General features: G+C 50.5%; 2 protein-coding genes and 2 long non-coding RNA genes across 10 annotated transcripts in view; 3 read left to right on the top strand and 1 right to left on the bottom strand.

The window, feature by feature from the left end:
• Positions 1–1,640: 1,640 nt before the first annotated feature.
• Positions 1,641–20,761, bottom strand: TIMM21 (translocase of inner mitochondrial membrane 21). 6 transcript variants are annotated; one of them, XR_006209672.1, is made up of 10 exons: positions 20,664–20,761; positions 19,636–20,127; positions 13,730–13,792; positions 13,537–13,634; positions 11,673–11,746; positions 11,482–11,587; positions 11,263–11,376; positions 10,436–10,707; positions 8,451–8,612; positions 7,423–8,102 (listed from the first exon to the last, which is right to left on the bottom strand). XR_006209672.1 is itself a non-coding variant. In XM_042961399.1 (8 exons), exons 2-7 carry the CDS (start codon positions 19,931–19,933, stop codon positions 11,281–11,283), a joined length of 735 nt encoding a protein of 244 aa, XP_042817333.1. In that variant the 5' UTR covers positions 19,934–20,127; positions 20,664–20,761; the 3' UTR covers positions 10,208–10,707; positions 11,263–11,280. The 6 variants fall into 6 exon arrangements, 2 of the variants coding, with proteins under 2 accessions (XP_042817333.1, XP_042817332.1); XR_006209674.1 differs by lacking the exons at positions 7,423–8,102; positions 8,451–8,612 and adding an exon at positions 1,641–3,360; XR_006209673.1 differs by lacking the exons at positions 7,423–8,102; positions 10,436–10,707 and adding an exon at positions 1,642–3,360 and having other exon boundaries at positions 8,451–8,617.
• Positions 16,913–18,313, top strand: LOC122232331. Its single transcript, XR_006209681.1, has 3 exons — positions 16,913–16,971; positions 17,547–17,653; positions 18,228–18,313. It is a non-coding gene; the product is annotated as an uncharacterized LOC122232331 (long non-coding RNA).
• On the top strand, positions 18,466–19,419 carry LOC122232332. The gene is made up of 2 exons (XR_006209682.1): positions 18,466–18,535; positions 19,080–19,419. It is a non-coding gene; the product is annotated as an uncharacterized LOC122232332 (long non-coding RNA).
• FBXO15 (F-box protein 15) overlaps positions 19,855–20,777 on the top strand; it is a 154,180-nt gene continuing 153,257 nt past the window's right edge. The window contains exon 1 of one of the 2 annotated variants that reach the window (XM_042961393.1): positions 19,855–19,922. The gene's annotated coding sequence lies outside the window, so the exon portion shown is untranslated. Of the gene's footprint in view, positions 19,923–20,149; positions 20,480–20,777 lie in introns of those variants that run through there. The other variant, XM_042961392.1, reaches the window with a different exon arrangement.

The following is a 20,777-nucleotide window of genomic DNA, read 5'->3' as shown; positions in this document are numbered from 1 at the left end:
TGGGGGGAGACACCCTGTTGTGCTGAGATCCATCTATTCTGATGATGAGATAATTTTGAGAGGTACCACCGGAGTCCTTGGTCAGACTCAGAGATTCTCGTCACCTGTTATACACTGAATCACCTGGAGGGTTTAAAAGCAGGGATGCCCAGGCCACACCTCGGATGCTGATTCGGGGGGCCTGACGTGGACCTGAGCCCTGCCACCCCCTCCCCACCCCCCCGCCATGACACGATGTGCAGGAAGGTGTGAGCCTCTCGCTGCGGGGACGCTAAATGTATACAGTTGTCATTAAGAGCTGCGGGTTCCTGTTGGGGCTTTCACCCTATCCCTGCAGCCTGGGTCTTCCCCCCTCTGGCCAGGTTGCTTACCCCCTTTTTTCTGCCCTCTCTCCCTCTGCCTGCCCCTTTCTGTTTAAATGGAAGTGTTATTTGCATACGGGACCCATAGAGGTAAGAATTCTTCAGTTGCATGTGTCTGTGCAATCATTACCCTATTCCCTCCATCCCAGAATGTTCTGAATCCCCTTTTTCCAGTCGTTTCTCCCAGCCCACAGAAGTAAAGACTGCCATGACTTCTGTTAGCACACATTAGCTTTGTTTGTTCCCCTCACGTAACGTGTCTTCTTTTCTCTGCCTATTTTATTTTAAACGGTTCCCTTTACTTGGTTTCCATTGATTCGAACCCGACATACCCCATGTGGTTTTCTCGGTCTTTCTCTCTCCCTGAGCCTCTTGGATTTGTGGGCTCATGCTTTTCACTACATTCAGAATTGTTTTTGGCCATTGTGTCTTCAGGTATTTTTATTCCTTCCCCTTTTCGGTCTCTCCTTTCCCTCTGGGTCTTTACTTTCCCATCTTTTTTTTTTTTTTTTTTTTTTTTTTTTTTTTTAAGTTTCTTTGTTTTTTGACAGAGACAGAGAGAGAGTGCAAGCAGGGGAGGGGCAGAGAGAGGAGGGACAGAAGATCTGAAGGGGGCTCTGTGCTGACAGCACAGAGCCTGATGCAGGGCTCAAACTCACGAACCAGGAGATCTTGACCTGAGCCGAAGCCAGTTGCTTAACTGAGCCACACAGGCGCCCCTTAATTTTCCATCTTTAAAGAACCTTCTCTATGCTGATGAGTACCAATGCTGTGTTTCTATCCCCAACCTTCCTTCCGAGGTCTGAATTTGCAGCTGAGTGTTGGACATCCGTGTATTGGTGGCATTTCAATTTCCCAAACTGAACTTACAATTTTACTCCCCAAACCTTTTATCGCTTCTGTGTTACAACTTTTGTATCCACCTTGAGTCCTCCTCCTCGTCAAATATAAGATTAGACACTTTAATGTTACACTTTCCAGGCTGTGTTCTATGACTGTCCCTTGAAGTGTAAACATGTATATATTATGGATGTGTGTCTGTCGGGGGAGGTTCTATCATCAAATAAATTTGTCAGTCTTCATTCTAACTTTCCCTTAGATGCTGACCAGTATAAGTTGCCACATAAATGCCCTTAGAAGTCCTGCAGTCAAGAAGTCATTGTAACCTTATGTTTAAAAATTAAAATATATTCAGCATTTTCCAAAATTACTTGACCATAAAACTCTTTTTTAAAATAAAGTAGAAAATCTAATAAAAATCCACAGAGCTAATTTTGAGGAATATTACCATAGGACCAGCTTTGGCTAATCTCTGTGTATGTTTCCAATCCTTATAAATGCTACTTCCTAATATCTCCCCGGTCTCTTTCTGCCTTGGTTTCCCCATTTCTATCGCCTCTCATGACTCTTGTATTGTGTCTGAGCAAGGGCCTCCCTCCTTTTCATGTCTTCCCTCTTTATTCCAGTCTTTACTTTGCTGCCAGAATAATCTTCTTCAACACAAGTCTCTTTCTTAAAAACTTTCAATGGCTACCCTTTACTTGGAGAAGGACATCCAGTCTCCATAGCCAAGGAGCAGATACTTTGCCTCATCGGCAGCCTTCCTTCCCGCCTTTTTCCCGTGCTCCACCCCCAGGCCTTTATGGGCTGAGTGGGAGGCTTCTGAGGGAATGCAAGTAGGGGCTGCAGGTTTCCAGGTAGGGGTGAGGTGGGCGGGACAATGGGGGTGGGGGTTGCACCTGGGAGAGCAGACTTGGGAGCACAAGGCTGAGGGGAGGAAGGACAGGACAGCCCGAGGCCAGAAGGAGGGCCAGGTGCAGAGAGAACAGGAAGATTAAGGCCGTGGAAGGAAAGGGTAGGAAGGAGGGAGGAGATGGGCAGAGAGGTGGCCTTGGAAGGGATGAGACAAGGCAGTGACTGAAGATGAGCTGGGTGCCGCTGGACATTCCTTTGTGCAGACTGTGACCCTCTCTCGAGACCAGGAAAACATCCCTGCGCCCACCTTCAGCTGCTTCCCTCCATGGGCCTTGTGGTCCAGCCCACTGACGGTGCAAAGCCCTTGTCTGTTCTTTCCATCCCCTGGTCCCGCCTATGGGAACATGAAGCCTTCCTCAAGCCCACCCTCCCCTGAAATACTTGACGGCAAAGCTGCATTGCTTCTCTTTAAGAGAAGTAGACGAGTCCCTGGATCTCCTCACTGCAAACAGAAAATAAACATTTGAGGAGCTGGTCTGCAAGTGGGATGGGGTTGTGGTGTTAGCCTTCAAGGATCGATGGGATGCTCTGGACCCCTCAGCTGACTTCATGAAGTGGCTCCGTTCTAGTTCTGTGCTTCTTCCAACCGGCCAGATGCGTCCTCACCTCTCCCGATCCGGTGAGACCCACTAGATTGATCTTGCCTGGTTTAAGTCAACAAGAAGGAACAGAAACGTGTGTCAAGAGGGCATGTGGGTAGACACAAGTCTTTTTCACAGTCTGTTTGGGAGCGACTAGGGAAAAGACGAGGAGGCAGAGGAAGGAGAGGAGGAGGTAGGAGATGAGAGAGAAGAGATGGAGAGTCAGGTAGTGATGGAGAGAAGGGGACACACAGGGGGGAAAATGGACGAACTGGGGCTTGATGGATTTTAAACGGGAGCGATCACATCCTGCTATTTCCCTGGGGCGGGAGATCCGTTTGGAGTCAACCTGGATACTGAGGTATTTGGCTCCTGTTTAACTACTGTTCAGAGCTCCCCACACGCTGGGATCCCGAATCCCTCGTCGAGACTCAAGAAGTCTGCGGGTGCCCTTTGCACAGGAGGCATGCCCGCGGTCACTGGAGAGGTGGCCTCAGGCTTGCGGCCACAGGAACCACATCAAGAACACTTCAAAGACGGATGCAATCAAGCCACACTGCACTGGCTCCCTTGGCCACATCCTCTAACCCTCCACACAGCCTCCAGGTGGAACAATTAACGAGAAGCTTCTGCACAAGTCCTTGGCCGACGCACTGGCATTCCTGGATTAAGTAAATCAGAAATAAAGTCAATATTAATACACAAATAATGATGCAATTGCATTTGATAAGGACAGAAATGAACATTTTTATAATGCTTCGAAATGAACAATGAGCCTATTACTGTCTGTATATTATTTGAAACGGAAATGACATACATTGTTTTTACGTATCCAGTCCATTTCATGTATCTATAGGCTAAATCTCAATTTATATCAATGACGGTGACCTGTAGTTTAATAAGCTTATCATTTTTATCTGCACTGTGGCTAACGGACTGGCGGTCCATTACAACAGCAGCCGGCAGCTTCCAGGAGAAACAGTTGATTTTCATCATCTGTGCCGAAGACAAGAGTCCTGCTTGGTTCATGGAGAAATCAATATATTCTTTGAGAGTCTCCTCTATAGACAGAAAGCCCTGCGCCTCACTCAGCATTTACTTGTTGGTAGTATTTCCTCCTCTCCAAAACGAGACTGACAATTTTGCCTAAATACATGAACATTCCACGGCCGCAGTCTCATGTCGCGGGAATAGTAAGTGAACACAAACAGTGAGTTCTCATCCATGAGACCCCTCTTGGGACTAGAGCATCATTATTGACAAAAATGATTCTGATCCTTCTCTTCACTCATCGTGCGGCCCCTCCCGCGACTCGATGCCACAACACACGCCAAATAACAGTGTGCAGTCGAGGCAGGGAGGGATGCCCAGGGCGAGGAAGGAAGTCTGGGTTCTCTAGTTGATGAATGTGGCCTTTTTGGCTTTTTTATTTTTTAATCCCTCAGATCTCAAAGTATTAAATAAAATCAATACATGTTAAACAGTGTATGAGTTATTTGCATTTCTTTTACTTTTTTTTTTTTTTTTTTTTTTTTTTTTTTTTTATAAAAGCTCACCACAGATTCTGGGAATAAGGGGAGAGGAAAGTTTATCAAAGATCTTGGTATTATGATTACCAACCAGAGAAGTGCTAATATTTTTCTAGGTTGGGTGGGGAATCCGGACACAGGATATTGATGGAAAAGGACACGGGGCCTCAGCAAAGACAGAACCTTCCCTAGCAGCTACACATAAATGACTGAGAGCTGGCAGCATAAATGGCACACGGGGAAACCCCAGGTGGGGTCAGGAAGCTGCCCTGGATGGTCAGTGGACACCCGCACACTATCCACCGCAACTGATGAAGGCAAGTGTTTGTTCGGAGCCGCACACGCGGGAGTTTCCAAGTAAATGGTTACAGCGTTTGCAGCCAAAGAAATGTTTTATCGTGAAAGTACTCTTGCCTAAAAGAACGGCGCTGTCTCCAGTCAAATCAATAGATGTGCATGCGGCCACCTACTGTGATTCTAGTAACTATTTAATAAGAATGTTACTTGCTTTTCTTTGCATTTTTGTTGTCATGTTACGACGTGGTCTTGCCAGTTGGTTGCTCCATAAACCATTTTTTGCTGCCACATACGTGTGTGTGTGTGTGTGTGTGTGTGTGCACAACCCTGAAGAGCGGTGTGTTTTCCTTCTGCCCACCCTGCTCCTGGAGGTATGTCAACCTTCCAGAGGCATCTAGGTAAATGTTATTTCAGTTGTTATTTTGTTTCACTGATGCAGGGCTGCTTTGGGACACCAGGGGGCTACACCCGCAGATTCTGTTTCTTATCGTTGGCATACCAGAAATTCTGCAGCTTTTTCAGTCACCTTCTAAGTGATGTGCTGCCTATGCATTAGAACTACATGTTTCTGAGGCTTGGATTTAACAAACATTTTTCGAGAACCTATTCTTTCCAAACAGTCCAAGAACTGGACATCCAAAAACGGAAACGGTGCCTTCTTTAACTGCAGTCTGAAGGGAAGACTGGAGGCACACCCGTGTTATGCCCAGAATTCGTGATCCCCAAAGACCACCAGGGAGCCGAGTCTGATGCAAAAGCAAAAGAGCCTTTATTTGAGCTAGCTCGAGCTCCAATCCCCTACCTGCACCCACGCAGCAGTGAGATGCCGGGGAGAGAGAGTTTCAAAAGCACAAAGGTTTTATAGGGATCATGGCCTTAGCTGATTGGCTGGGGAAGTGTCGTGGCCTCAGCCGATTGGCTGGGGAAGGGTCGTGGCCTCAGCCGATTGGCTGGGGAAGGGTCGTGGCCTCAGCCGATTGGCTGGGGAAGGGTCGTGGCCTCAGCCCATTGGCTGGAGAAGGGTCGTGGCCTCAGCCGATTGGCTGGGGAAGGGTCGTGGCCTCAGCCGATTGGCTGGAGAAGGGTCGTGGCCTCAGCCGATTGGCTGGGGAAGGGTCGTGGCCTCAGCCGATTGGCTGGGGAAGGATAGAACAATGGCTGCCAAGGTGTGGTCCCAGATCAACAATTATCAGCGTCACCTGGATCTTGTTAAAAATGCAAATGTTGGGCCTGGTGGTCACAGACCTACTAAATCAGAAACTCTAGGGGTGGGGCTCAGCGATCTGTGTTTGAACAAGTCTTCCAGGAGATTCTGATGCACCTGAACTTTAAGAAGCACTGTGTCTGAGGATCTCTAACATGCTTGGCCTCAGTGTATACAGAACGTTTCTCGCTGGTCACCTATGAACCATTGGCTGTGAGCCTTGGTGTGCTCTATGAATACCTAGCACCAAACACCACCCCCAGAGACTCTGATGAATTGGTCTGGGGAGGGGTAAAATGCTCCCAGGTCATTCTAAGCCCGGGCAGGGTTGAGGGCTCCTGCCTCTGGCCCCGACCTGAGAGAAGCCCTCCCTCTTCTACTCACGCTTTCCACGCCTCTCACACTCCCTTCCTCCCACCTCAGACTTCGGGAGAATGCATCAATCGGTAAGTTACTCAAGGGGAGGAGGCGTGTTCTGAGGTTTGAGCGGGAACCTCTTTCTGCGGCCACGTCGGGGACATAGTCACTAGTCGGCCGGCCTAGGTAGGTCTGCTCTTTCACCGGTAGCTGCAATATTGTTGAAACGCCTTCCACACCGCCTCACAGAATCCCTACAAAAACCGTAGGTAGGAGCATTGCCCTAATTTGAGAGAGGAGCAAACAAGGCTGTAGCGAGGTGAAGACGCACGAAAGGCAACGTGAAGTAATAAACACCCAGGGTTCACTTCCCTGGCTGTGAGGTCACACAAAGCAGATGGCTTTAGCCGACGCTTTCGGTTGCCCCCAGAATGGTGGGTCCCAAGAGCTATGTCCGCGTTCGGATCTCAAGTGCATATCATCTTGTAAGGCAAAAGATGTGATTAAGTTAAGGATCTTGGGTTGCTCGGTTCAGCCTTGAACGTGTGGTGTTGAGGACTCAGCCGCCCTGGGTGTCCGTGCGAGGGAGCACGGCGGCCCCGGGCTTCAGGCCCCTGCCGCCGAGGCTTCGTCATGACGTCTCACACTCGAGGGGCCCAGGGTTGACCGCTTTCACGGTGATCACCTCGAGCGGGAAGGAAAGCGTTATTTCCTTAGTGGTTCTCCCTCAGTCTGCCACCGACTCCTGTTTTTTGGCATCGAGTCTCTGTCGCGTCTGTGCTATGGCGAGCGCTGGGAGGTGGACCCGGTGGGAATCACAGGACGTGGCTTCCACACCCCTCGTGGGTAGCAGCCCCTCCCCCTTGCGCCACACAGGTGCACCCAGGAGGCCCTAAAAGACTGAATGCCTGAGTGAGAATTCCTGTTTCTGGTTCCCGGGACTAATGAGGCCCCACACCGCCCATCAGTTAAATGGGAGCCCCTGGTCAGCCCACGTGGCTGTGCGGCCCCAGTGAGATCATGCAGGTAAGGGGTACTTTCGGCTACGCAGACATACGGCCTGCGAATGTGGGGGGCTTGGCTTTTTTGGCACTGCTAAGGGGCGGACATAAAATATGCATTGTGTCCCCAAGGTTTGTGTGGAACTTTATGGAATTCTGTAGATGGTGTCTGAAAACGCCACTGAGGGAAGGAGATACCTTACCCAGTTAAAGTGTAGCCTCCCTAACTGCTTTGGTAAGAGAGGAATGTGCACGTGGCCCAGTGTTAAGAAAATTCCAAGTAGCCGACAATGTTTACCAGCAAAATACACACAAGTCTTAAAAGAACCCATCAGTGACGTGTTTGAACATGAGGATATAAACAAGTGAGCCCGTGGAGGGGGGCCTGAACAGGGTGGCTGGACCCACGCTGGGGGTGGGGGAACCCATGTAGGGAGCTGGGGAGACTCGGGCACAGCACGGGGGCCAGATTTCATCATGAGGGCTTTGCAAAGGAGACTCAGCCTGATCCACAGCTGAGGGTCCCTGAAGGGTGTGGGCACGGCCAGAGCGCAATCAGATCCGGTTTTAGAAAGCCTCACTGCTTGAGCAGCGAGGAGGGGAGATGGGCAGAGCCGGTGACTTAGGAGAGGATGCTGACAGCCCCTCGGAGCACCTACCATGGGCAGGGGGTAGGGATGGATTAAACACTAAGGAGGAAAAACAGATGTGTAGCCAAAATTGTAAAATCAGATACAGCTTAGGATACGGAGAAAATAAGTGAAGGAAACAAATACAAAGGTATTACGGGCTTGGGTGTATCCGTTAGCACAGGGAGTCTGGAGAGACCCCAGCATTCGGTGTAACAGGGGAAGTCCAATCTGAGACAAGGCTGAAGGACCCACTTCGGCCTGGAACACGAGCCTGGTGGGGGAAGTGCTCTCACGTTTCCATCCTGAAACGCCGGACACATCATTTCAGGTAGGGGTGAGTCCGAACCCTGAGGGCCCCAAGTCCTTGGCAGTTTTTGGAGTTTTCTGTAAGAAAGGGGATAATACCCAGTGCAGCACTGGGCTTTGGGGTCTGTGGCAGTGAGGGACCCTGCACTTAAGCTTCGCTGACTTCTGCATAAATTTGCCCATGTGTGGCGGCAGGTGGCCAGCCCTGTCCCCGTCCCCGGCCTGAGATCGTGTCCGCGACCAAGCCCACGTAGCTCCCCTCCTGCCCGAGGTACCATTTCCCCAGAAGTGGGCTGGTCTTCCCCTGCACTCCTTCACGGAGTCTGTCGCAGAGGTACGCATCTCCAAGCAGTATTTTATTCACTTTTGTGTCTTTCTGGGCTTCCGAAACATGGTGTCACAAGCATGTATTACCTTGCAACTCACCTTCTTTGCACAAAGTATTTGTGAGACTTCAGCGTGCTGATGTATGTGGCTGGCATTGGTTCCTTTTCCTCATCGTCTCCGCTTCGCACGGCACCGCGACCTGTGGTCACGTGGGCACCGTGTCCTCCGCTCACACGGTGCCGAGTTGTCAGTCCGTCCGGGCTGCTCTAACAAAAGGCCACAGACGGACAGGTTTACTGCTCACCTTCCTGCAGGCTGGAGGTGCGGGATCAGGGGGCCTGTGGGGCCCAGGGAGGGGCAGACTTCTCTCTGTCCTCACGTGGTGGACGGTGGACGGGTCTAGGAAGCTGTCTGGGGTCTCTTATAAGAGGGGTCTAATCCCATCCCTGGGGACCACACCATCACGGCCTAATTGCCTCCAAAGGCCCACAGGCTGCCCAGCAAGTGCTGTAGAATCCTGTCCCAGCGGCGGAGAAGAGCTCCCTGGCTCCATTCACCTTCTTTCACCGATCTGGCAGATGGAAACCAGTAATCCACACTGCACGTTCTTCAGCGAGGCCGGAATATTCTCAGAATTTCATTAGCTTGATGTGTTCTCCTGTGTGCTGAGAACCTTCCTGGGCTTCTGCCCGCTTTGGCACTCGCTTGCTACTTTTCGCTCGCTCGCTTGCTGGCTGGCTGGGAGATCTTAGTATGTTCTGAAAAGTAATGCTTTCTTTGCTATGTGTGCCAGAACGTTTTCTCATTAGTGGCTTTTTTTCTGATTAAGTTCTTCATCTTAAAATCACCCTTTTCCATCATGGTTTCTAATTCTGTGTCTTGCGAAATCCTGTCCAAAAATGTCACAAGGACCATCTAAGTTGCAAGGTGTTAACCTACCCAATCGGATGCCTGTGTGGTGTGAGGCAGAGATCCCACTCCGTCTTCCCACCTGGGTACCAGGCGCCCCAGAGCTGTTGGATGAACACGGATCCTTCCTGGAGGACCGGCTTCCACATGTGTGGTCCATCTGGGTCCGTGGCTGCACGGAAGCCACACGAAGTCACTCACTGCAGCTTTCCGGTGAGAACTGCCATCTGGGCGGACAAGGCTTCCCTGATGGCCTGTGAGGCTCACACTCGTCGAGGCTCACACTCATACTAGTGCATCCAGCTCTTGGCCTTGTCCGTTCCCAAGCTGGCGGATCGCACGTGTGTGCAGGGGACCATCTTACACACTTTCTGGGTCTGGTCTCACCTTGGCCCGACCCCCTGCCCAGTCCCCTCTCCTGTCCTCCGGTTGCTATTCCAGACCTTCACCCCCTACCCCACTCTGAGCATTTTGACAACTGCTGGCAGACTTGGGCTGACCAGCTGGGGACACTCCGACCTTCCCCCCCCCCCCCCCCCCCACACTTCCCTGCCTGGGCTGCCGTCCTGCCTCCCTCCTTTTCTGCTCTGAATCCAGCCCCAGGGACCTTGCTCTATCCTTGTCCCTTTTCTTCCCTGCACTTCACAGTTTCCTCGCTGGCTTCCTTTTCTAGGTCCCCAGATTTCTTTCATCTTTAACAGTGCAAGAAAAATAGGATGAAACAAGTTCAAAATTCCAAGCAGAAACAGAAATCCTTTCGGCAGTGTCTGTCAAGAATTCTAGGGAACCAGGGGTGTGGGGTGGCGTGCCCTCCCCTTGCCCCCACATGCCCCCCTACACAGCCCCCTCACCCCATCGGCCTCAGCTGCTTCCTCCCTCGGGGCTTTCGAGTTCCTTCTGTAGGCGGGACAGTGTCCTGAGCATCAGACCTAAATGTTCCGTTGCTTCCAGACCTGCCACCTGGCTGCCTCAGGTGCTCATCAAGCTCGATGTGGAACTTCCTATCGTGCACCCCCTCCCCGAATTCTTCCCGTGCTCACTCCAGGCAGACCGGAGGGCTACTCTGGACAACGCCCTCTTCACCCACTTGCTGGCAAAGTCCTGTCCTCCTACCCCCTAAGTAGGTCTCCAGATCGCCCGTATATATACTGCAGAAAAAACAGAACCGTCCTCACCCAGAAAGGCATTCCACACACGCTTGCTCATTGGTCTCCACGCTCCTCGGGCATTTAAGAGGTGTGCATGTTCTGAAGGGCGTGGGGACACTCCATGATGCCATCTGTGGTCGGGTGCCTGCACCTGCCTCTCCTTCGGTCGTCCTACCAGCCAGGACGGTGGGATCTGCCGTGGCTGTGCCATCTGTACAGGCCCACGCACCTGGTGAGGGCCAGTCCCCCAGGTCTGCGGGCGTGGGCTCCTCCCGCTGCATACACCGTGTTCCAGCTCGCTGAGGAAGCACAGCATATGCTAGGTTACTACAAGCCATGCCGCGTGTGCAGCCTTTCCACAGCAATCCTGGAGAGGGTACCTCGTGCATCTGTGAGCTGAACTGCCTTCAGTCCTCAAATGCTTTCACGTGTTCAAGATTGCAAAGTAGATGGAAGGAAGCTACTTCTGACATCTTTTTGTTCCTTTTCACAGATTTTATATAGTTACGCAACATAAAAGCATAAAATACCGAACTCGTTTTCCTCATTTACATGGTATAAAGCGTTTAATAACAAAAATCTCTTATCGTGAAAGATGATCTTCACTAGAGCAGAAACTGTCCACGATCGATTCAGAGAGAATGTAAAATACATTCCATTTCATGATTTTGCCGTCTACAGGAAAATCGCCACTTCAGTGTGTCTAAATGCAATTACTACCCTTACACTCACTTTTATGAGCCGTGTGTTCTTTCCTGTCTTACTCTGCAGACTCGGGAGGAGAGTGGGGAGACCAGCCTGCGGGTGTGTGGGGTTCCACATCCCCCCCTCTCCCCCCCGGAAGCCGCGCGTGCCTGAGTCCCGCGATGCCCTCAGGATCGATTGTCTTCGATGACAATAGTTCTTCCAGGGAAGGACTCGAGTTCAACAAATATGTATCGAAATTCATATTCGCCACTTTCTGGGTTCTGAAAAACAAACATATTTCCAGGTGTTACTTCTCTCCCCAGCGCCTACGTCCCGCTGCATCCGAGCCCTGAGTCCCCACACAGTCCCCACCGTGGTCCCCACACCTCTTTCACTTCGAGATGCACTGTTCCTTGCTTCCCAGGCTCGGAGCCCTGGATGTAGAACTTCACACGCATGTGTTTCAGCCCATCCTTGACGTACTCAATGAAACTGCCGGGAAAATGAAAGAGCGAGGCCTGAATGGCCTGCATCTGGAACTCACCCGAGCTCTGCCCATACGGGCGACCGGCGGTACCTGACGTGCTGCCTTCGCCCGCGGCGGGTCGCCTCCCCGTAGCCCTTCACCGGCTCACCGAAGACACTGATCACCTGTGGGACACACCGGCTCTGTAAGGGTGCCTTCTTGTAAGCTTCCCAGGGAAACAGTTTTTGACAAATCAAGTCAGTTTTGCGAAAAAAAAAAAATCATTAAACCTGCGACCCTTTCAAAATGACAACTCCAACGAGAACATGGGAAAAAATGAGATTATGCAAAACCCTCCCACAAAGAGAGGGAAACGGGACTTCACCGTGTGACCTGTAGTTGCAGAGCAGTGCAGGCCGAAGCCACATTGTTCTTTCTTCCCGCAGAAAATCCAAACACCACGAAGTGTTCAAATGGTTGGACGTTTTTAGTGAAATTTATCTAACGGGGTCTAATACTAAAAGCTACAAGAACAAAACATTTCTTGAGTCACTAAACACAGTGAAAGAAAACAAGTACAGGTTTCGGCAGCTACGTGGACGTTCGCTTCACCACTTTGCTTTTGACAAAGGCCTACGTGAACAGCTGTTCTGAGAAAAATCCAAAGGATTCTGGTGTTTACGAAACGGTAGCTGCCTCCTCACTTGAGGAGAGCAGGGGAAACCCTAACAACGATCTGTTTACGACAAACCAGACCCAGAGGCATGAAAGTGATTCCGAAGGGAAAACTCACAGTCACATGGAAACGTAGTTTTTCCTGAATTTAAGGAGCAAATACTTTGGAGCCTTTCCAGAAAAAGAACTAGAACTGGAACCTTCTGTACTCCCTGCTGCTTTTCCACTTACTCAGCGCTGGGTCTCCCTGCCTCCTCCTCCACCGTTCTCACAGGCCCAGAGTCCAACTACAAGAAATCCACAGATTTAAGAGAAAGATGCCGGAGACCGTTAGCCTGAGGTCTTCTCCCTGACAGGACTGGAAAACCGGTGGAGCGAGCGGAGTGGGGGCCCCAGGGAAACCGGTCAGGGTGGCTTCACATGTGTCCCCTCCCTGGGCAGTGCGTGGTCTCTCTCGGGCATCACTCCCGGGTCTGTGCACAAAACTGCCCCGGTGGTTATGGTGCCATCTGCCATCTTCCTTCCCAGGACGAGGACTAAGATTTCAGCGAGCAGTATTTTTCAGTGCTGAAGCTTTCCGTCCAGCGGGGTAGGAAATCGGGCACCTCACAGGCTTTCTATCTGTGACTGGAAAGCATCACATCACAGAAAGCCCTCTTTCTGGACAGGACCCGTAACAGAATCGAGGCAACTTTTCCACATGTCGGCCGCCTCCAGGAACGCTTTACAGGCGTTGGATGCCTGTGCTTAAGTGCACAGGCTTTGGAGTCAGATAAACTTGGGCTCAGGTCCTGACCGGCCCACTTCCCGCTCAGCGATCTCAGTGGGGCTACCTGATCTCTGAAGTGTGGGTCTCCCCTTCTGCAAACAGCAGAATACTATCTAACACACATGGTTTTTGTGAGATCCAAGAAAGACGCGCTGAGCCTAGTGCCTGGTGTCTAATGTGCCCAAGGGTCAATAATTCTTAGGATCAGGAGGTCGTGAATCAGGCTTTTTAAAAGACTAGAAACGTCACATGAGTTTAAAGGTCTAAGCACTTAATGTCTACAGCAACTAGAGAAGTGCCTCTCTTGCATAATTAGGATGAAACCACCCCTACAGGCCTTTGGGCGACGGGGGTCTTGAAGCATGTCCAGTATGGAACAGAGAGCTAAAAACAATCACAATCCAACCATTATGCCTTTGTTATCACACAACCACCACTAGCCTCAGAACCAAAGTGGGTTCCGCCCGCTTCCACCCACCGACGTTTTCTCAGGATCCTCAGAGCATGTGTAGCTCCATCCCGAGGACTCACCTCTGGATGCGATCTGCATTTTTCTAAGGCTTTCCCATAGATCTTATTAGGACTGGACGAAGAAAACAGTTCTCTGAAAATTGTGTAAAACAGGCCACCTGAAAATTGTAGAGAAAGGAGATCAGGCAAAGCAAGAGCAAGACGAAGGAGGACTCATAACGATTTTGGGGGTGTTCTACTTGCTGTGTCTGACCTGTGATGCCGATTCCAATAAGAACCACCACCAGGTAGGTAAAATCTCTCCCAGCTTCCTTCACTGTAACGAGAAAGCACCGCCCAGTTACGCATGCGCCCTGCGAGCTCCTTCTCCAGCGCTTTCGGGGGGTGAGCCGACACGCGGGACCCCTGCCTGTGTTCTGGGAAGCCGAACCACCTGAGCAAAGTTTTCAAAAGAACCTCGGCAGAATTCTGGGTCCAGGAATCCGTACTTTTATTGCATTTGTTGCATTATAAAATTTAATACCTCCTTACTTTCCGGGATGAAAACACTTTCCCAAGTGATCCAGGCCCTCGGCTGGAACAGGTTAGGCAGCCCTGGACACGTTGCGCTGTTCGCAGACCAAGGCAAGTGTCCGCTTTGTGGGCCGCGGTCCAAGGGCTCAAACTTGGTCTTGGCTCTTCACGGCCACGTTCCCGCCCGGTGGGCGGGCCACCTCCTCCCCTGGCCACACACGTTAAACACAGAACGGGATTTGCAACAGGAACTGGCCCGGCCACACAGATTTGTGAATCAAAGGACTTAGAAAATGGGGAATCTGCACAGATACTGCACTTTGTGTTTTCAACGCTGATAAAGATGAGTGTGTGGACTAAACGGAAGCTGCGAGAGCGAAACGAATCCAAGGTGTCCCCATGGGACGCGGCACACACGTGCACGTATTTGCATGCGCTGATGGAAGGATCTACACGTTTGAGCTGTTTTACCATCACAGTCACAAATGCACCTTCTTCTCTGGTGCTGAAAACGTGACTCACGGCCCGATGTTCTATCTATAGGTTAATTTACTGGCCGCAGTAAGAACACAGATTTCTGGAATATAAATTTACAGACTTTTCAGAAAAACAAAATGTTAACAGTGGTTGTTGCTATTGTTTTCTCCACGTTCCCCTTCTGTACACTGAGCTTCTATTACTTCCACAAAATGAAACTTATTTAAAAGCACTCTAGCAAAGAGTAATCCTCAACTCCTCCAGTACAGGTTCCTAACCACAAAGAGGGGATTCAAAAAATAAAAAGACTGCATCGGCCCAAACCTAAGTCATGGCTTGATCCCCACAATCGCTGTCAGCCCACAGTCCATGTCCTCGGGCGCAGAGAGGCCGACAGTGAGAACTTCTCATTTTATTAAGGTCACAAAAGATACTTAACAAATATTAACTGCCAGGTGTGTGCCAGCCCCAAGTTGAGGACATACTCATGGCTATACTGTAAGTTGTCGTATTAGTCCCTGTTCCCAGATCAGGCCTCTGGCCCCAACACCTGAATCCTGACTGCCCATCCAACACTTACACCAGTCTTGCTCAGGGCACCTGGAAGGCCATCTTCTCTATTGATGCAGCCACAAACATCTGTTGTGGGTCTACCGTGTGCAAAGCTATTATCCACAGTCTACACGTTTTCCAAGTCTGTTTCAGCATCATTTCACAGTCGTCTTCAACACAAGCTGCTCCTTGCCCACCTTCCTGCGATTCTCTACCCCTCCTGTAGTGGGTGCTGTGGTGAGACACCCTGATCCTCCCCTCAGGACTGAGGCTCCTGATTCCCCCAGCCGAGCTCCCCACTAGGCAATTCCTTCATCTGGAGGGCACCCTCTCACCAGGGTCAGGGCCGTTCTCACACCGATGCTTGGCTGGTGCTGAAGTAAAAGGTGCAGCCCCCATTGCCTGAGGAGGGAAGGACTGTGATGTGCCAGTCCAGTCCCAGGGCGCCCCGGGGAATAGGCAAATGTGTGACCCAACTTGTCCCTCTGGGTCATCCTGCTTCTCATACCTTCACAGATGTGTTCTCGGAGCACTCCCAACAAGCCTCCTGTATGCAAATCCCACCTACAGCACCTGCTACCAGGAGCGGTCCCAGAAAGTAGCTCTGAACTGGGACTTCGGAGCTGGACCAGTGGCCGCTGGCCGCATCGAGGCCCCCGTCCCTGGTGGCAGAGCACAGCCGACAGGACCGCGTGCGCTGCTGGTGTGCTTGCAGCTGTCCCCAACGGTGACCTGGGATGTGGTACTGGTAGAAGAGAACGCGGATTGGTGCCACATTTTGGGAACAAGCAATCTTATGAACTCAGACTGGATGGCTGTGGTCGGGGGACCACCAATGCACTGGATGAAGAGAGAAGATGAGAATAATTACCGATGAAGATGAAGTGCCAAAAAGACAGAGGCCTCCTGGGGAGCAAAACGATGCCCCTCTGTTGGGCAGAGAAGCTGTGAGGCCCAGGGCATAAAGGGCAGCAGAGAGGTTGGACTCTCAACCCCAACAGGTCTTCATGCCGAGTCCTGGGTTCTGATGTGGGAGGAAAGAGGAGCTGAGGCTTGGTGTGGGGACATCTAGGCCGATGCACTTAAAAATCCTGAGTCCTCAGGATCTCCTGAACCCTTTGGCCTTGAAGCATCAGCTCTTTCTCCTCCTTTAAAAGTAGGTGGGGGCTTCCATTTAGCAAGACATGTGCTCTGGCCAGGTTACGGCATAACTGGGAGGAAGGAGGAAAGGACCACGACCAGAGGGAGCTGGAGGCCCCACCGGCAGGTGCTAAGAGAGCACACAGGTGACGGGGTCCTGAGGCCAGTATGAAGGGACACAGAACAGACTAGTGAGAGTTGATCAACACGGGAACACTCTCCTGTGGTCACGAACTGAAGTTTGGCAAGCACCCCGGAAGCTGATGCAGTTCGGTTCTATGCTCTTGAAAACATGGAGAGAGGATAGTCCACGCTAAGTGAGGTGAAATGGCAAATTGTGGAGGAAAGGATGAAAAGGCTCAGAGAACGGGCATGCTAGGATGGGTATAATAAAGGCTGAAACCCACCAGCCGACTGTCCTGTCAGAGGACCTGGGGACACAGAACAGGGTATCCTGATGGTTGACCGTGACACTTGAACCATCAGAAGCCAGGTGGGTGCCACCACCACAATGAATGGCAAGGGTGGGGTGGCAGCCAGGGGTGTCTGACCTGGTGATGCCACTGCAACGTGGTGTTCCCAAGGGCAAGACTGACGGGCAGCTGACAAGGACATCAATCTGCACAATGCTAAGGAATTAATTATGGGTGACCAGGAAGCTGAAGGCAGATGCCCCAACGCAAAGTCATGAGGACTGGCTCAGTTTCTGGACCTGAGCACCTGAAACTTACCCAGACTCCCACTAGGAGGGACCTGACCACATACATAGGATTCCCTGGGCCTTCACCAAAGAGCCCTACAGTCGTCAACTTGGTAAGCATACACTGGAAGAAGGGGAACACCCAAACATTTCAGGGTCTGTTGGACAGAGTCTGAGATGACAGTGACGCCCCTGGACCCAAAGTCACATGGCGCCTCTTTTAGGTTTACGTAGTGGCCATGTAATATGGAGTGTGACTTGTAATAGGCTCAGAGCTGGGTCCACAGATTTATTTGGTTATCATTTATTTCCAGTGTGTAAACTGAATGGATATACTCGTAACTGACAACAACGATTCCTACTTTGGTTCCTCTGGGGGTGGGTTGAAAGCTACCATAATGGGAAAAGCTGAATGGGAGCCTCTGAAACTGCACTCCCCCTGCCCCTCCCCAGACGGAGACAGTAAATCCAAAACAGTATTCCATCCATGGGGGAGCGCCAGCCATAGTGCTACCTTAAGAAGACCCAAAGATACAAAGGCGGTGGTCACCAACATATTCCCATGTAATTTACCAGTCTGCCCCTTATAAAAATCAGGCAGAACCTGGAGTAGGACAGTGACCCACTAGAAATTCTACCACGTAGTCGTCCCAATACAGATGCAATGCCAGATATGGTAACCTTACAGGAGCACGTTAACAGACTCATGGCTTTGGCCACTGATCTGGAGAAGGCCTTCGTTTCCAACTCTACTGAGAGGAAGCAGCGGTAGCAGTCTGCAATAACACGAAACAGGTAATAACATGTGTATGTACGGTCTTGCCTAGGATTTGTTAGGTCTCTTACTCTGTTATCGTGTAGTTTTAAGGGATCTGGACCTTCTGGATTTTGGCTGTCCTGTACAGTAACCACACACCACACATGGCTATTTGAGTTTAATTTTAAAATCAAGTTAACTTAAAATTAAATAAACATTCAGTTCTTCAATCACACTAACGACATTTTAAGTGCTGAATAGCCACGTGTGGCTGCTGGCCACCCTACTGAGACAGCATACATCTGGAATATTTCCATCACTGCATAAAGTTTTGTTTGGACATTCTGCATAACATCATATTTATCCATTCTGTCTATGCCATTCTATTAGAGACAAAAGTAATACGGGGACGTGTGTTGCGAAGCTTGGAAACACATGTACTATGTGTGTGGGGGGGGATTAGCCTCAAAAATAGATCCAGGGCTCACCAGCCACACAAACAAAAGTCTCAGGGGTTCACTCTGTGGGGCAAGTTGAGACCCCCTATCCCAAGTAGACCACTGCATCCCGTATGTCCTACCACAACGTGTGACAGGTCCCTTTGGACTCTAGATGCAGCACATTCCGCGTTTGGGAACGCTGCTCCCACTCATTCACTGAGTCATCAGGAAGACTGTCACCTTTGAACGGGGTCCAGATCAGGACCGGACTCTGCAGCAGGACCCAGCCGCAGTGTAAGTAGTACTGTCGCTGGAGCCAGACGACCTGACACGTGCTGCTGGAACAGTTCTACGCCTCTGTCCTCTGCATGCGGGCTGTTCCTTCATGCTCAACTTTTAATCACCCCTCACGACCCTGTTCAGGCTATTATGAAGGAACGATTACCTGCTTTACATATTCAGCAGACCGCAAAACAACGGGTAGGATCCAGTTAAGTCTTTCTGTTAATGTTGTTAAACAGTATATGCATCGGAATGACGTAAATATTAACGGTAGTCATGTTTGCATGGTACGATCATGGGCGTCCGAAGGACATCGATTGATCAGCCTTCCTACTTCCTCTTTGGTTCCTACTTATTTTTTCTACAAATTACTTGTAAAATGAAGAAATAAAAATTAAATTCATTACCTCATCTGTGAAAACTTCTCTGACTTTCCCTGGCAGAATTACATTTCGCCTTTCCTATTAAATACGTCCTATTACTTCCCCTGTCACCTGCTGGCAAATGATGTTTTGAACATGCTTAACTCTGTAGCAGAAAGAGTCTAACTCAGTGTCTGGGCACAGCAGGCATTCAAGGGCAGTGTTGAGTTGACCTACGTGAGCTAAGCCCTAGGATTATGACTCAGTAGTAGCTCCTTTATTTTTTCTACCCAATTACTCTGTATCATATCCTCCCAGGTACTCTCTTTGTGGCACAATTACTGTTTTCACTGTTTTTATCCATTCTCTTCCTCATTAAGTGCTGACCTATTTGTGTAGAGGAGTTCCTGGCACACCCGTGAGCATCCACTCAAGTGTTAAGCATGGAAAACGGAAGCTCAGGAAATACTTGCGAATGGCTTTTCTAAAGAGCACGGACCTGGGTATCACACAATTAAGATGAGGAAACTTCGGTTTTAACTTCCAGTCGTGGAAACTGAGGAAGTGCGCCTCATACATGAAGAGCTAAAGTTTGTCTGAAGGAGCGAATAGGACACTCAAGTGAGATGAAACGACATCTGTGAAATCTACTTACTTACACTCAACAATGGTTAAGTTTTACAGCTCCACACTAAAACTAATAAAAGCTGAAAATTTTTAGCCATAATTCAACAAAGTTATGTCAAAACCAACTTGCAAATCTGAGTTCAAGTCTGTGAAGAAAATTGTAGACCTATATTCTCAAATTCTCAACTGTGTTGAAGGCTCTAGCCTTTAATTCGTGCGAACTGTTCTTCTAGCTTTGGCACCGAATTCGCGCAAAAAGACACTGCGGGCTCTCGGCTCGTGAGTTGAAAGACCGACCATTGCCGTTACCTTTCTGTGACGTTGAGATGATGGTCTCCCCGGTCTCTCTGTGCACAGACACCTGCTTGCTGCTGTCCTCTTTTGCGCTCGGGGGGCTCTGCCCCTGCGTCCAGATGGTTTTCTGGGTGACGTCAGGGGCACATTTAGGGCGCACCGTTTTCTTTGGCTCTCGCAGACCCCAGCTCAAAGTGGGCGCAGTCTTCAAGCAAGCTTTGTTAAGCACTAAGTGTGGCAGAAACAGCCGCTTCCCGGAGGACCTGCGCAGCTTCTCCGCACACTGTACAGCTCGGAAAAAGGTACAAATCATGTTCACAGAAAACCGCTCCGCTTTGGAAGGGTGACAACTACGAACAGCAAAGTTTCACCGCACAATACACACCCCGCCGGAGTGTACTCAGGTCTACACATTCACACCGCTAATTCTGCATGGCGTGTTCGGCAAAAACGTTAGCTCCCAAAAGAAGTTGCGTCCACCTCCTCTTCTCGTCGGTGCTCTTTTTGCTGGAATTAAAACACTTTAATTACCTTCCATACTGACAGCCACACTCTACCCGCCATGCCTTTGCAGAGTAAGCTGGGAAACCTCGGGGAGTCCTGGGAATAGTAGTCCGAAGAGCTCACTCCTCACCGAGTTACGTCAAGGGGGAAAGGCGCCAGGACTACAACTCCCACAGTGCAAGGCGGCCAGAGCCAGTGCCGGCCTTTTCGCCCCCTCCCAGAGTTCCCCGCGCATGCGCTGCTCGTATTTGGGACGGTAGGGGTGGGCGGGGCGGTTCGTACAAGTGCCAAGAAAGAAATTAGCGGTTACAAACTGGGTGTTGTTGCAACTCTCTAGAGAGAACCGTGTAAACTGGTAAATTCTCAGTCTGACCGTGGCCTTGCCGTTCCTTAGCCTTTGCGTTTGAGTTTCTAACCAAGGAAACCAGACAGGAAGCATAAATTTCCCCAGACCCAGCAGGTGGGGAGGGACCCGGCCGCCGCAGTGCCCAACGCCAGTGCCCGAAACTCAAAGGCCGCTTGCCGCGCAGCGTCCTCACCATCAGGCCATCGGGTGTGGGAAGAAGCAGGGCCCCAGAAATTTCTAGAACGGCTCCGGGATCCGGCGTAAAGCCCGTACCGCCAACCGTCCCTGCGCACGCGCGGCGGAGAGC

The sequence above is a fragment of the Panthera tigris genome, chromosome D3 (genome assembly GCF_018350195.1).
Source record: "Panthera tigris isolate Pti1 chromosome D3, P.tigris_Pti1_mat1.1, whole genome shotgun sequence".
Classification (NCBI taxonomy): domain Eukaryota; kingdom Metazoa; phylum Chordata; class Mammalia; order Carnivora; family Felidae; genus Panthera; species Panthera tigris.
Note: the sequence above shows the minus strand (reverse complement) of the source record. Positions and strands in the feature narration are given on the sequence as shown.

Excerpts from the sequence above, each read along its gene's own strand:
- TIMM21 (XM_042961399.1), bottom strand. The coding sequence starts at position 19,933 with ATGATTTGTACCTTTTTCCGAGCTGTACAGTGTGCGGAGAAGCTGCGC. Across the intron at positions 13,635-13,729 it reads TATTGGAATCGGCATCACAG|GTGGCCTGTTTTACACAATT; the intron begins GTCAGACACAGC and ends TACAATTTTCAG. Across the intron at positions 11,747-13,536 it reads AATGCAGATCGCATCCAGAG|GTGATCAGTGTCTTCGGTGA; the intron begins GTGAGTCCTCGG and ends TGTGTCCCACAG.